At 37.5% G+C, this 16,392-nt stretch overlaps 1 protein-coding gene across 2 annotated transcripts in view; it reads right to left on the reverse strand.

The window, feature by feature from the left end:
• The window catches only part of DGKB (diacylglycerol kinase beta), an 856,074-nt gene that overhangs the window by 617,951 nt on the left and 221,731 nt on the right, over positions 1–16,392 (reverse strand). For both annotated transcript variants that reach the window (XM_040260596.1, XM_040260597.1), the window contains exon 5: positions 15,283–15,423. In XM_040260596.1, coding sequence (XP_040116530.1) covers positions 15,283–15,423 — 141 coding nt within the window. The remainder of the gene's footprint in view (positions 1–15,282; positions 15,424–16,392) is intronic.

Below are 16,392 nucleotides of genomic sequence, written 5' to 3' on the forward strand. Positions count from 1 at the left end.
GGGTGCTCAGGGCTGGTACACTGGGATGACCCTGAGGGATGGGATGGGGAGCGAGGTGGGAGGGGGGTTCAGAATGGGGAACACATGTACACCCCTGGCTGATTCATGTGAATGTATGGCAAAAACCACCACAATATTGTAAAGTAATTAGCCTCCAATTAAAATAAATTTTATTAAAAAACAAACAGAAAAAAGATTTTTTTAGTATAGCATAAAATGATAAAAAATATCTTTTAAGTGGCAGGAATTCTTACACCACTCAAAGATGGGGTTAAATGCCAGGAACAAGGCAAGGACTTTCAAAAACCTAACTATATTTTACATTGAGGGACAGTTGTGACTCTGTTCATCTTTACTGGAATAAGGATTAAGTAAGTGCCAAACAATTTCATACAGCTCCGCTAGGTGGAAAACCTAAGCCTACTGGCAAGTTTTCATGGAAATATGAGCTCAAAGACACACACACAAGTGGTGTGAATGTGTGGGTATCTGCCATTCATTTTGGGCAGCATCTGAAACTTCTTCCTAGATTCTAAAAGCCAGACTCTATAACGAACCATAACAGATGAAAAGTTAGATACTTTTTCTTCACTAGCCTGACTTGAAAATAGAGTCTTCACAAGAGGAAGCCTCTACCGATCAGAAGCACAAGCCTAGAAGATTAATCAGATGGTAGTGACCCAAGAAAAAAGGACCTTTTCATAACCCATGGTGATGACAGACAGCAGCAGTAATAACTGAAGAGAAGGGTGTGTGACACGGGGGCTAACACTGAAAGGTGCTGTCTGTGCACAGAGAAGCAGCGAGGGGTTGGCAGACATATAAGAAAATAATTATTAAAACTATCTTTAATTACAAATGATGCATTTGTATGTTTACAAAATTCTATTGAATCATCAAAAAGAATTGGAACTTATATATAAAAATACATATTTCATATATATAAGAACTTACATATGTATTAGAACTTACATAACAAATATGTTCTATACATATATATGAAAGTGAAAGTGTTAGTTGCTCAGTCATGTCTGACTCTTTGCAAACCCATGGACTGTAGCCCACCAGGCTCCTCTGTCCATGGAATTCTGCAGGCAATAATACTGGAGTGGGTTGCCATTCCCTTCTCCAGAGGATCTTCCCAGGGATCTAACCTGGGCCTCCTGCTCTTACCATCTGAGCTACCAGGGAAGCCCCATCATATATATATATAGATATGTCTTACATTGAAACATATATATCATATTTACTATATCTATATTAGAACTTATATAACTATGTTAAGTAGTACATCTTATATAACATGTTATATATTATATTAGAAATTATAATGTATAAATACTGATATATATGTTTACATATAACTATATATATGAATACATATTCAATGATGCGGTAAGATAAAAATGCAACTGCAGTTTTATTTCTTGCAAAAAACAAAAAATTGAAATTGAAAAAAACAAAAAATAGAAATTGAAACAAAATATACCTTTTACAATAATATTCAAAAATCTAAATACATAAGAAAAATTTATCAAGTTGGACAAGACCTTTGTGCTAACCATATAAAACTTCACCAAGAAAAACTACATAAAACCTATATAAATGAAAAGATATATTATGTTAATGAATTGAAACATTTAATATCATTAAAATGTAAATTCTTCACAGATTGTTCCATATAATGGAGACAATTTCAACAAAAATAACAGCAGCTTTGTTTTAAATATTCACATGACTGATGACTTAGCAGGTAAGAATCTTCTGGCAATTCAGAAGACACAGGAGACTTGGGTTCAATCCCTGGGTCTGGAAGATCCCATCAAGGAGGAAAAGACAATATAGTCCAGTATTCTTGCCTGGGAAAGCCCATGGACAGAGGAGCCTGGTGAGCTACAGTCCAAAGCATTTCAAAAAGTTGGACACAACTGAGCAACTAAGTACAGAAATATAAAAATTAAAAAAATAAACTTGGAATATCCAAACAACTTTGAAAAGAAACATGACCTAATTTCAAGAGTTGATAAAAATCCAAGGAATCAGGACAGTAGCGTACTGAATATGCAAATAAAACAACGGGAGCTATAGAGGACAGACAGAGATCCATACATGCATGGTCAACAAGGGCCAAAACAACTCAATGAGATAAGAAAAGTCTTTACAAAAAATGATGATGGAACAGCTGGATGGATATTCATACTAAAAAATCACCATGACCCTTACTTCACACCAAGTATGAACATTAAGCTCAAATTGAATTACATGAAGGCAGAGGTTTAAAGATTCTAGAAGAAAATATAGGACAACATCTTCATAAATCAACATAAGCAAATATGAACCATCAAAGATTGAATTTTTTAGTAGTTAAATTAAAATTCATCAAAATTAGAACTTCTGTTCATCAAGAAAAAGACTATTAATAAAATAAGTCAGCTGCAGATTTGAAAAAATATTTTCAGAACACACATATATATAGCAAAGGACTTGTTTCTAGAATATTATGAACAGACCATATAGCTCAGTAATTTTAAAAAAAAAACTGCATTTAAGAAAGGCAAAAAAGTCAAGCAGATGCTTCAAAAAAGGAAGATGTATGAGTAGCTGATCATAACAAAGTACTCAAAGTTATCCATTATAAAGAAACGAAATTTAAATCACACTTAGAAGCATAATATACTTACTAGAAAGACTCCAGAATTCAAGTTTTTCCCCCAAGATCTGTCTACCAAACCTCTTTACCTTTCAGCCTCTCAGCCATCTAAGAAATTACCGTTTAAAAATATTGGCAAAAACCTGGCTCCCCACTCCCACGAAACTGACCCACAAGTTGGACAACATTGTCTTAATAAGTTTACAAACAGGTTTTTTTTTTTTTAATATAGAGTTTAAATGTTCTAGTTGTTTTGAGCAGGAAAGTTGATCTGGAAACACTTTGTTGCAGAAAAGAAGCCAATTCTGACTCCATCTTGGAACTGTTTCTTTGACTTGCTTTTAGTTGCTTTTGTTATTATTATCATACAGAATGGCGTGCCTCAGAGAATGCTGCCCCTCTACCTGACTGGTAAAGCACTTATGTTCAGAACTAGGTCCACCTGTAATTGGCAGGAAGGGAGAAATTAACACATCTCCCGCCAGAGGCTTGCCATTCTAGAAAACGTTTGCAAAATTAATAGCTGTTTTACTTTGCTTCCTCACCTTCCCCTCCATTTATGATCTATAAAAGAACCTGGCATCCAGACCGTGATAAGATACTTTATTTTGAGGCAGTTGCCTGCCATCTTCTCAGTCACCTGGCTTTCCAAATAAAGTCGTTTTCCTTTCCTCAACACCTCCTCTCTCAGATCCCCTGGCCTATCATGCAGCGACTCGGAAACAATTTTACTACTGAATGAAATAGAAGCCCTAGTACATTTTTAGTGTTGATTTCTAAACACATTAACAGGAGTTAACAGCTGTCTACAAATTCAAATTCATCAGGGAAGAAAGCTGGAGAAATTCAAGTTTTAGTTATTATAGCAATAATAAAAATAACATACATATATTGAGCACTAAGTATCCAGTAGTCCAAATCTCATCGAGTATAAATCAAAGACAAACATTTTCTTTGATCCTGGATGAGAGAGAGGAATTCTAAAACTTCTATTTTCAAAAGTAAGTCCACTTTCCTAATTTAAAATTGTAGTGGGGTTGTGCAAAATATGAAACATTAAACATGTATTTATGTTATCTTTCTATTGAAAGTCCACTGGCAACAATTAGGGATGAAACGGGCATAAACCCACAAGTACAAAGGAAACGTGAGGGGAAATAAGAATCATAAAATGTTAGAAGCTGGAAAAGACATGGGGACTGACTGAGAAACCTAAGGAACATAAACTTAAGCTGGCGGTGAAGAGGAGGCACAGATTCACACAGAAAGGGAAACTAATTAACATTTTTCATGAAGAGAAATTAGTCCTTTAAGTGCAACCCCCTCACACCTTGGACCTGAGGGTATGCCAACCCCCCTAACTTATAGGATACTGGATCTCTGACTTTACAGCAGTCAAACCACAGGGGCTCTGAGCTCAGGGTGTTCAGGTATTCTGATGGTAGGTGTATCATACCAAACAGACTGTAATCATATGAAGGTGTATACACTGAACACTGAGAAAAGTTAACTCCCCCTTCCTCATCTCTCATGAGTCAGGCTTAAACCTCACCCACCCACCCACCTACCCACAAGCACCAAGCAGTTGTTTCAAATCAAGGCAAAGTATTTTGGAAGAAACCAGAAGGCAGGAAAGGAGGAAGGGGAATCTTATAACTAAGAGGAAAGTTTCAAGCCATGAAATAATAATAAAGGTAAATAAGGATGGTGTTGAGAACAAAATGGATTCTCTGTGAAGTGCAAATTATGCTAGAAAGAGTAAAAGGAACGCATGTACACCCGTGGTGGATTCATGTCAATGTATGGCAAAACCAATACAGAATTGTAAAGTAAAATAAAAAATAAATTAATTAATTAAAAATAAAAAGGCATCATAGATGTAGAAGATGTGCTCAGTCATGTCCACCTCCTTGGGACCCAGTGGACTGTAGAGCACCAGGCTCCTCTGTCCATGGGATTTCCCATGTAAGAATACAGAGCGGGTTGTTGTTTCCTCCTCCAGGGGGTCTTTCCAACCCAGGGATCAAAGCCCTGTCTCTTGTGCCTCAGCTCCTGCGTTGGTAGGCTGACTCTTTACCACTGTGCCGCCTTGGAAGCCCGTAGTAGATGTCTCAGATGTCAAATAAAAGACACAGAAAACAAGCTGTAAAATTTAACAATATTATGATTCAAGTTCTGTCTTGGAACTCTAAGGGCTAAAAATAGTGATTTCAAAGACTGAGCAATTAAGATTAAAGGGGAAGGTAACTAACAATGAAAAAATAAGGGAATGGATGAAGAGCACAAGTTTCTAAACCAGAATTTAGGGTGGAAGATTTGAAAATTAATTAGTTATATAGGAATAGAGAAAATAATCAAATAAAGAAAATAAGGCACTTATTAACATGATGGAAGATGAAAATTATTTGGCTTGGTAAGCCTATAGATACCTTCTGTTCTAAAACCATGTATGAATAATATTGATAAATAATACCTATCCTCAAACATTATAATAAGCCTATTATTGTTAGAATTTAAAAATACAATTAGTCTCCAAGGTCAAGTGAATTATTGAACCAATAGGTTTTATTTTTAAAGCCAATATATAAGGACATAGAATTTTAGGTGCAAAAATAATTTAAGCTCAATATTAAAATTATTCTGTCAACATGATAGCTTCCAAAGATGGGTACCTGTTACAAAATCACAAACTCATTTAAACCACTTTTTTTCTATTTTTATGCTCATGCAATTACACTTTATATAGAAACAATTATGTGCCCACACATGAATTTGGTTAAAAGATCAAAGGAAAGGCACATTATGTAATATGAGGATAATTCATCTAGAATTAATTTGTTCTCCAAAAGATTTTCAGGTTTTTAATCTATCTTTGCATTGAATATGTCTTTGTTTTTTGCATGTTATTGATATGAAAATATTATTATGGAAATTGTTTTTAAAGATTACAGTCTATATTTTAAAAGACACTTAAGCCAGAATTTCTTTAACTCATAATTTTTTACTGTTTTATGTATTTCAAGACCTACTAATAAACCATAAGGGCAGTGGCAAAAATAATACTTAGAGTTTTGGCATCTAAGGTAATGGTGTTATACTTTTTCCTATTTTCTACAATAGAAACAGTAATCTAAAAAGGGAAAGGCAGCTTTGCAAAACAAAAAGAGCGTCAAGTCAGAGGGGCTTCCTTGATGGCTAAGACAGTAAAAAATTTGCCTGCAATGCAGGACACTTGGGTTGGTCCTCTGGAGAAGGAAATGGTAACCCAAACCAGTATTCTTGACTGGGAAATCCCATAGACTGAGGAGCCGATGGACTACAGTCCATGGGATTTCAGAGTCAGACATGGAAATGACTAACAGACACACAGCAGGTCAGAAATCATGCATTTTAGTCAGAGCCAGCTAAACTCATAGTATAAATAATAATAAACCTCTCTGGGCTTTAGATTTTTCATTGACAATACAAGAAGATTAACTAGATGATGTCTAAGGTCTTTTCAATGTTAATTTTCAGTAGTTCTAAGATTGATTCTAGACATAGCAGTAACTTTAACTTACAGGGTAGTTCTCATTATGTGTATGTCAATTATCTATTTTCTGGATATTTTTGTATTGATTTCTTTTTCACTAACTGTAGGCTCACTTAGAACTTATTCTAGCTAAGTCATCAATAATTTGAATAACACTAATTCAAAACTGAATGGCAAGTATTTTTTTAAAAAGTATAAAATTAATATTATTTAATAACTTCAAACAGCTCAGTTCAGTTGCACAGTCGAGTCTGACTCTTTGCAACCCCATGGACTGCAGCACACCAGGCTTCCCTGTCCATCATCAACTCCTGGAGCTTGCTAAAACTCATGTCCATTGAGTTGGTGATGCCATCCAACCATCTCATCCTCTGTTTTCTCTTTTTTCTCCACCTTCAATCTTTCCTAGAATAAGGGTCTTTTCCAATAAGTCAGTCCTTTGCATCAGGTGGCCAAAGTATGGGGGTTTCAACTTCAGCATCGGTCCTTCCAATGAATATTCAGGACTGATTTCCTTTAGGATGGACTGGTTGGACCTCCTTTCAATCCAAGGGCCTCTCAAGAGTCTTCTCCAACACCACAGTTCAAAAGCATCAGTTCTTCAGTGCTCAGCTTTCTTTATGGTCCAGCACTCACATCCATATGACTACTGGAAAAACCATAGATTTGACTAGACAGACTTTTGTTGGCAAAACAGTGTCTCTGCTTTTTAATATGCTGTCTAGGTTGGTAATAGCTTTTCTGAGAAGGAGCAAGCATCTTTTAATTTTATGGCTGCAGTCACCATCTACAGTGATTTTGGAGCCCCCCAAAATAAAGTGTCACTGTTTCCATTGTTTCCCCATAAATTTGACATGAAGTGATGGGACCAGATACCATGATCTTCGTTTTCTGAATGCTGAGCTTTAAGCCAACTTTTTCACTCTCCTCTTTCACTTTCATCAAGAGGCTCTTCAGTTCTTCTTCGCTTTCTGCCATAAGGGTGGTGTCATCTGCGTATCTTATTGATACATATCAACATCTTATTGATATTTCTCCCGGCAATCTTGATTCCAGCTTGTGCTTCCTCCAGTCTGGCATTTCTCATGATGTACTCTGCATATAAGTTAAATAAGCAGGGTGACAATATACAGTCTTGATGTACTCCTTTCCTGATTTGGAACCAGTATGTTCCATGTACAGTTCTAACTATTGCTTCTTGACCTGCATACAGAATTCTCAAGAGGGAGATCAGATGGTCTGGTATTCCCATCTCTTTCAGAATTTTTCACAGCTTGTTGTGATCCACAAAGCCAGAGGCTTTAGAGTAGTCAGTAAAGCAGAAGTAGATGTTTTTCTGGAATTCTCTTGCTTTTTCAATGATCCAGCAGATGTTGGCAGTTTGATCTCTGGTTCCTTTGCCTTTTCTAAATCCAGCTTGAACATCTGGAAGTTCATGGTCCATGTACTGTTGAAGCCTGGCTTGGAGAATTTTGAGCATTACTTCACTAGCATGTGAGATGAGTGTAATTGTGCAGTAGTTTGAACATTCTTTGGGATTGGAATGAAAACTGACCTTTTCCAGTCCTGTGGCCACTGCTGAGTTTTCCAAATTTGCTGGCATATTGAATGCAGCACTTTCACAGCATCATCTTTTAGGAATTGAAATAGCTCAACTGGAATTCTATCACCTCCACTAGCTTGTTCATAGTGATGCTTCCTAAGGCCCACAAGACTTCTGACTCCAGGATGTCTGGCTCAAGGTGAATGATCACACTATCTTGGTTATCTGGGTCATGAAGATCTTTTTTGTACAGTTCTTCTGTGTATTCTTGTCACCTCTTCTTAGTATCTTCTGCTTCTGTTATGTCCATACCATTTCTGTCCTTTATTGTACCCAACTTTGCATGAAACATTCCCTTGGTATCTCTAGTTTTCTTAAAAAGATCTCTAGTCTTTCCCATTCTATTGTTTTCCTCTATTTCTTTGCCTTGATCACTGAGGAAGGCTTTCTTATCTCTCTTATTTATAAGGCCTTCTCAGACAACCATTTTGCCTTTTGCATTTCTTTTTCTTGGGGATAGTCTTGATCACTGCCTCTTGTACAATGTCACAAACCTCCATCCATAGTTTTTCAGGCACTCTATCTATCAGATCTAATCCCTTGAATCTATCTGTCACTTCCACTGTATAATTGTAAGGGATTTGATTTAGTCATACTTGAATGGTCTAGTGGTTTTCCCTACTTTCTTCAATTTAAGTCTAAATTTGGCAATAAGCAGTTCATGATCTGAGCCACAGTCAACTCCCAGGTCTTGTATTTGCTGACTGTATAGAGCTTCTCCATCTTCAGCTGCAATGAATATAATCAATCTGATTTCAGTATTGACCATCTGGTGATGTCCATGTGTAGAGTCTTCTCTTGTGTTGTTGGAAGAGGGTGTTTGCTATGACCAGTGCGTTCTCTTGGCAAAACTCTATTAGCCTTTGCCCTGCTTTGTTTTGTACTCCAAGGCCAAATCTGCCTGTTACTCCAGGTATTTCTTGATTTCCTACTTTTGCATTCTTGTTCCCTGTAATGAAAGGACATCTATTTTTGCATATTAGTTCTAGAAGGTCTTGTAGGTCTTCATAGAACCATTCAACTTCAGCTTCTTCAGCGTTACTGGTTGGGGCATAGACTTGGATTACTGTGCTAGTGAATGGTTTGCCTTGGAAACGAACAGAGATCATTCTGTAGTTTTTGAGATTGCATCCAAGTACCACATTTCGGACTCTTCTGTTGACTATGATGGCTACTCCATTTCTTCTAAGGGATTCTTGCCCACAGTAGTAGATATAATGGTTATCTGAGATACCTTCAATAATTTCCATTATTTTTCTCTTGTCAAGCACCCATAGTCTACAGTTCCATATAACTATCCTTAATCGAACTTCTATCATTTGAAAAATACACAGACACAAGTGGTAGGTACTAGAGTGGGAATTTATACCCAGCATAAGGGTACAAGGAAGGAGAGTGAAATACTTCAATTAGAGATAGCAACACAATTCATGATGTGAGCAGGGCTTTAAGTGCAGACTATACCAGATGGCGATAGTGGTAAAGAGCCCATCTGCCAATGCAGGTGATATGAGAGATGCAAGTTCAATCCCTGGGTTGGGAAGATTCCCTGGTGGGAGAATCCCATGGACAGAGGAGCCTGGCGGGCTACAGTCCATGGAGTTGCAAAGAGTCAGACACAACTGAAGCGACTTATCATGTATGCACAGACTGGATCTAATATACTGTGGGAAACATATACACATCTAGCAAAGGCACATTTTAAGCAAAGGCATGAAGCTGGAAAAGCTCCGGGTTTGTCCAGTGATTAAAAAGTAGATTCATAAGCCTGGGACTTTTTATGCAAATCAAAGCCAAATGCAAGATGGGCCAAGTAGGTTGGGGTCAAATTGTGGAGCTAGATTTGTATATGGATGCTAAAGTTAAGGGCTCACTTTTGTGTGTTACTCAGTAGGGAAGGATCAAAGGCACACATTCATCCTGAGTCAGAAGAAAAAGAGGAAAGTACAGGTGTAAAAGCTGACAAGTTTTAGGTAATATGAGAGGAAGTTACAAGAATTCACAGCTCAGTGAAATGATGATTACATAGTAGGTGTTTGAAGTAACGAAACACCTAAATAAACTTCTAACTAGAGTAAAATCAATGATTAGAGAAACACTAAAGGCACTGAAGGCCAGCTGAAGTTTGTGAGTAGAGTTATAATCCATTGAATTGTATTTGTATTTCACAATATCTCTGGCAACTTAGTATATTAGCAAATAAACTGGACTGTCCGAACCTAAGTGAAAAGGAATGGTTGACCTCATGGATTATGAATCAGTCTTTACGTGATGGGGTGGGAGATGCAAAAAAATGCAGGCAAGCTCAAGAGGAAGTGGTCAAGGGTAAGAATTCTCATTTTTATTTCACTTAACAATCACAGAAATGTAAAGGAATTTATGTTAGCAAATAATGGTTCATTTAATTCTTAAAGGAACATACAAGATAGACATTATTATCAGTTTTACAGCTGAGGAAACTAAGGCCTGAGAGGTTTTATATATGTGCCCAGATCACTTAGATAGTAAGGGTCAAAGCTAAGATTCATTCAATTAATGAAATGAAGGGTCCAAGTTCTCGAGAATTGCGCTATAAATATTTAAATTAAAAGTTGGAAAGTAAGTTAAGTGAACACAGGCTGTACACCTGTGGTGGATTCATGTCAATCTATGCCAAAACCAATACAGAATTGTAAAGTAAAAATTAAAAATAAATAAATTAATTTAAAAAAAAAAAAGCAAAATCCCAGAATTTAAATTTTTAGAATGAGAGTAGTCTGGAAATTACAAGGCTTGCGCATGTGTGCTAATTCGTCTCAGTCGTGTCTGACCCTTTTCGCCCCTATGACTATAGACCACCAGGCTTCCTCTGTCCATGCGATTCTCCAGGCAAGAATTCTGGAATGGGTTGCCCTGCCCTCCTCCAGGGATCGAACCTGCGTCTTTTCTGTCTCCTGTATTGGCAGGCAGGTTCCTTACCAACTAGCAGCACCTGGGAAGCCCTACAGGTTTTAGGGTGTAGCAACAAAAGCGAGTGGCTGAAATAAAATGGAGGTGAGGTCACAGATTTGAGGAATGTAAGGAGACTCTAAGAGGGACGTACTGAATGACTCTCCACAAAGCACTGCTGTGGGCTTAAGGGAAAGAGGGCAAGTCGGCCCTGGCACAATGTTCTCATCTATGCGTCTGGATGGTCGGTAACTTGTGCCAACGAGGACACATAAAAATAGAATTCCTCCACAACTTCAGGACATGCACACATATGCATGCACACCTACTTTCCAAGGGTGTGTGGGAGCAGGTGAATAAATACCTTGTACTGATCACGGCGGTGGGGGCGCAGGGAGGGTGGTCTCAGTACCTGCAAAGCCCACATTTGGGCATTAGCATTGAGTTAAAGACCAGTGACGGAAAGCAAGTTGAAGATGATGTAATCAGGGAAAAGTTCAAGAGCTTTGGTTTGTTAGTTTCCTTTCAATGGGAAAAAAAAAAAAAAAGCTTTCTTCTAAACATTTTGTAAATGCCTGGCAGAAAATAGAGGTGGAGAGATTAAAAGTGGCAGTAATCACGGAATAGATCTATAAAACATTGTTTTGTGGGGGGAAGAAATTTAAAACAGTCCCATTCATTTATGTAATAACCCAGGCAAGTGAAGTGAAAGTCACCTAATCTTGTCCGACTCCCCATGGACTGTAGCCTGCCAAGCTCCTTTGTCCATGGGATTCTCCAGGCAAGAATACTGGAGTGGGTTGCCATTTCCTTCTCTAATAATCCAGGGAAAGCATATCAAACACCATCACCAACAATTCCAAGAAACAATTGTAGTTTCAGGTGAATTGTGTGTCTGTGTATGTGTGTGTGTGTTATGTATTTTCAATAGACAAAAGGAATTGCATAAACCAATGCTTCTCAAAAATGTGGTTCCTGCCACATAAGCATGACCTGAAAATTCTAAAATCCCATTCCAAGCCTGCTGAATGACTGGAGTTGAGGCCCAGTAAGTGTGTTCATAAGTTCTGCAGGTGATTCTTACATGTGATAAAGTTCAAGAATCTCTGACCTAAGGCAATGTGTCTCTACTCCTTTATTACTTAGCTACTTGAAAACTGAGATTCCAAAACAACACTCAGCTGCAAAAGTTAATTATATCAAGTGCTTCATCATATCCACTTTTGTGTTAATTTTAATTTTCTTAGTTTCTTCTCTCTAGTATATATTGCGTTTAATAAGTCATAACCACTTTAGAAATAAGTATGTATGAAATTAACTACCAGGGGTTTCCTTGATGGCTCAATGATAAAGAATCCACCCGCAGTGCAGGAGCTACAGGAGATGCTGTTTCGATTCCTGGGTTGGGAAGATTCCTTGGAGAAGGAAATGGCAATTCACTTCAGTGTTATTGCCTGGGAAATCCCATAGACAGAGGAGCCTAGGGGGCTACAGTCCGTGGGGTCGCAAAGCATCGGACACAACTGAGTGACTAAGTACACAGGCACACCAATTAACAACCATTAAATTTTTTTAAAAAACTTATTGAAAACCTTTTCAGAATCTGTAACTGTAATACAACATATAAATGTTCAGTTCAGTTCAGTTCAGTTGCTCAGTCGTGTCCGACTCTTTGTGATCCCATGAATTGCAGCACGCCAGGCCTCCCTGTCCATCACCAACTCCTGGAGTTCACTCAGACTCACGTCCATCGAGTCGGTGATGCCATCCAGCCATCTCATCCTCTATTGTCCCCTTCTCCTCCTGCCCCCAATCCCTCCCAGCATCAAGGTCTTTTCCAATGAGTCAACTCTTTGCATGAGGTAGCCGAAGTACTGGAGTTTCAGCTTTAGCATCAGTCCTTCCAATGAACACCCAGGGCTGATCTCTTTTAGGATGGACTGGTTGGATCTCCTTGTAGTCCAAGGAACTTGCAAGAGTCTTCTCCAACACCACAGTTCAAAAACATCAATTCTTCAGCACTAAGCTTTCTTCACAGTCCAACTCTCACATCCATACAATAACCACTGGAATAACCATAGCCTTGACTAGATAGACCTTTGCTGGCAAAGTAATGTCTCTGCTTTTCAATATGCTATCTAGGTTGCTCATAACTTTTCTTCCAAGGAGTAAGCATCTTGTAATTTCATGGCTGCAGTCACCATCTGCAGTGATTTTGGAGGCCCCCCAAAAAAAGGCTGACACTTTTTCCACTGTTTCCCCATCTATTTCCCATGAAGTGATGGGACCAGATGCCATGATCTTCATTTTCTGAATGTTGAGCTTTAAGCCAACTTTTTCACTCTCCTCTTTCACTTTCATCAAGAGGTTCTTTAGTTCTTCTTCACTTTCTGCCATAAGGGTGGTGTCATCTGCATATCTGAGGTTATTGATATTTCTCCCGGCAATCTTGATTCCAGCTTCTGCTTCTTCCAGCCCAGCGTTTCTCATGATGGACTCTGCATATAAGTTAAATAAGCAGAGTGACAACATACAGCCTCGACGTACTCCTTTTCCTATTTGGAACCAGTCTGTTGTTCCATGTCCAGTTCTAACTGTTGTTTCCTGCCTGCACACAGGAATTTGTAAATGTGCAGTTGTAAAAGGGAAAATGTACAAGTACATGGCTAAGGAAGTACATGAAAGAAATGTTTCTGATTTAATTGGTAGAGCAAGGAGCCAAACACTGGCATTTAAAAACAGACATAAACAAAAGCTCCAGATGAGTAAGAACCAAGTTAAGGTCCTCCAAACTTGAGGATGGTAGAGAGGAAAACCACAATATAGCTGGTACCTTCATGTGCTTCTGAAATTGAAATGCATTTACATTCCAGACCTGGTGAAAACCACAGTGGTAATGTCAGGAGCTAACAGGTCTGTCTATGAGGAAAAGCTAAAGATATGGTTAAGACAAAAAGAAAATATAACTGAATGTTATAAGCTCAAAAAAGAGCTGGAAAACTCAAAGAAGAGAGAAGGGGAGTGATGACACTGAAGAAAGGTAAGCGGCAGATCAGGTTTGACTTGATTCATCAAATGTTTTTGAATCATTCCTGGGTTAACATTCTGCCTTGCAATAGCGGACAAAGACTACAGATTCAAAGATTCAAACAGAGAACTTAAAACATACCAAAACATACCTCTTAAGAATTCTACCTTAAAAACAAAATACTTCCAGTTGACCTAAAAATAATTAAACTGGAACACAAAGACTGTCTTGGGAGAAGTGATGTTGTCTTTATTCATTCTCAGACCTGGAATAGAATATTTGTCTTTGGATTTTTAAAATCATCCCAAACCTGGCCCTGATAACACCTGAGAAAACTTTCTCGCTGGCCTTTACGTCAATAGAAATTCACTAAACATTAATATTTATTTTGGAATGAGAGAGATTTCTACAGGTTCTTAGGAATACAAATAAATCTTGAAATGCAAATATTCAACATTTAGAACTAATAAATATGTATTTAAAGAATGATGTTAATATGGTTTATTCATAACCTAGGCAGGTGTGACTTAAATAATCATATATTAAATTCTTTATTAGTAACAAATATTATTTTTAAAGTTATCATTAAATTTAACCAATAATGCTACCTAACCATAGTTCTGAGCTGTCATAATATTCTATATTTGATTTTAAAATATCAAATTTAGGATTCATTGTCTTTACTATCATCCCAGTAGCTAGCAAGAATGTTTAATTCATTTTAATGCTATCTAATATAACCAGGCTAATCAGATTACCGAACAAACCACCAGCTCTCTATTTAGCAAGGACTTTAGAGACAGAATAGATTATTAAATGATTGGGCTTACAGTAAAGGTTTAAAAAAAAAAGTATATTCCTGCCTTGCAATGAGTACAGTCCGCCACCAGAGAGAGCTCAGTAACTGTATTTTATTAAAGAGATCACATTTCCTTTCAACTAGATTGAAATTCTCTATCAGAAATGCCTGCTACATGCTAGAAGGAAAATAGCTATTCTTAAATTATAATATTCAGAGTTAGTTTCTAGAAATGAAACTCTCATATTTGGCATTTAAGAAATTATTTATTCCTAGCAAAGAAACTTAGTGCAGAAGCTTTCAATGAAGATTTCCAAAGAGAAAGGCTCAGGCGGACTGTGTATAATGAACTGAACCCTCTTTCTGACCAATGAGAAGATCTTTTATATATTAGAAGTAAGAGTTTTTGTTTTTTTTTTTTTTTCAAAAGAACACAAAAGATACTTTTCCACCTAACCTGGTTAACAAACTGAGCAAATTAAAAAAATAGGTCAATCGATAAACATACTCAAATACTCAGTAATAAATGGACGTTGATCAATAATAACCTAAAATTGATAGATTCTTATTATCTTTTAACTGTCTGATTTTCAGTTGGAGGATTTTTTATTATTAATAACCAAGGTCACTTCATTTAATAAGAATGTAGGCAACCATAGTAGAAACAATTTTAAGTTTGTCAATATCCAGCCCCTTCCCCCACCCCAATCATGATAAGTAAATTAAGTGAAGAAGCACATACACTCCAGTTTATCCTCAGGTCTTCCTCTTTCGAGGAGAGACAGGTAACAGACAATATCCTTCAGATGGATTACTTCTGGGGAACACGTGTTTGCTGGAGAAGTACGAGGAGGGGTGATGGCACCTTTATTCATTTTCAGACCTGGAAAAAAAATTATTTGTCTTTACATACTTAAAGAAATTCACAGTGCTCTCAAACAAACAAAAAAATGGAAATGGAGAGATAATGAATGCACAGACCATATAAAGAACTGTATATTTCTGCATCAAACCACCCAAACCTCTGGTACTAGTACAACGGAGACAGACATTCCATGACTCTCTTAAGTAATGGAGAGTTCTTTGGCATTCAGGGACACTAGGCTGCTCGGCAGACTCACTGGAGGGTATGTGGGTCAGAATTCTGTTGCCCAGGGTTGGTTGGTGGACAGAATCCAAAGCATGAAGCACTACTTTCCTATTCTACCTTTCTCCACTTTAGGGAGTGACAGCTATAAATCATTTGGAAGACTGAAAAATGGTCTTTCATTAAAAAAAAAAGCTGAGGACATGTGGATCTGTCACAATACGATTTATATACTGACAACCAGGTATCATTCATACATAAAAACATGCATTTATGTCCAATCATGCAAAAGACATCCTTTTTGCCATCAAGGAATCTTCCCATGGGTAAGAGAAAAAGAACATACAAGAAACCTGGATAAACAGGACAGATTTAATTAGCGAAGTAAGACTACACAACTGCAGTTTAAATACGGTCCATACTTTATTTCTGACACTTACTCATTGTGCCTATTCCAAGACAAGGGTAGTAAACTTGAATGCCTAGTCATAAGAGCTAATGACTGCAGATTATCTGGATGCTGATAAATAAGCTGAAACCTTATCACAATAAATAGTTCCATCTTATGAGAGAAGCCTCTGAAATAAGACCATATGCATCTGACAAGGTAAACCTCGATCATCCTCTGAGGTCGGTTTGGTCACATGAAAAGTATGAGGGTGAGATGGCTAATGGGGTGACTGGCTACATGGTTCCTAATCAACCAGGAGTTACTGGAACAGAAGGAATCACCTTAACCAAATACAGTCTAAAAGCCTGTCATTC

Source organism: Oryx dammah, unplaced genomic scaffold (genome assembly GCF_014754425.2).
Source record: "Oryx dammah isolate SB20612 unplaced genomic scaffold, SCBI_Odam_1.1 HiC_scaffold_18, whole genome shotgun sequence".
NCBI classification, from domain to species: Eukaryota; Metazoa; Chordata; class Mammalia; order Artiodactyla; family Bovidae; genus Oryx; species Oryx dammah.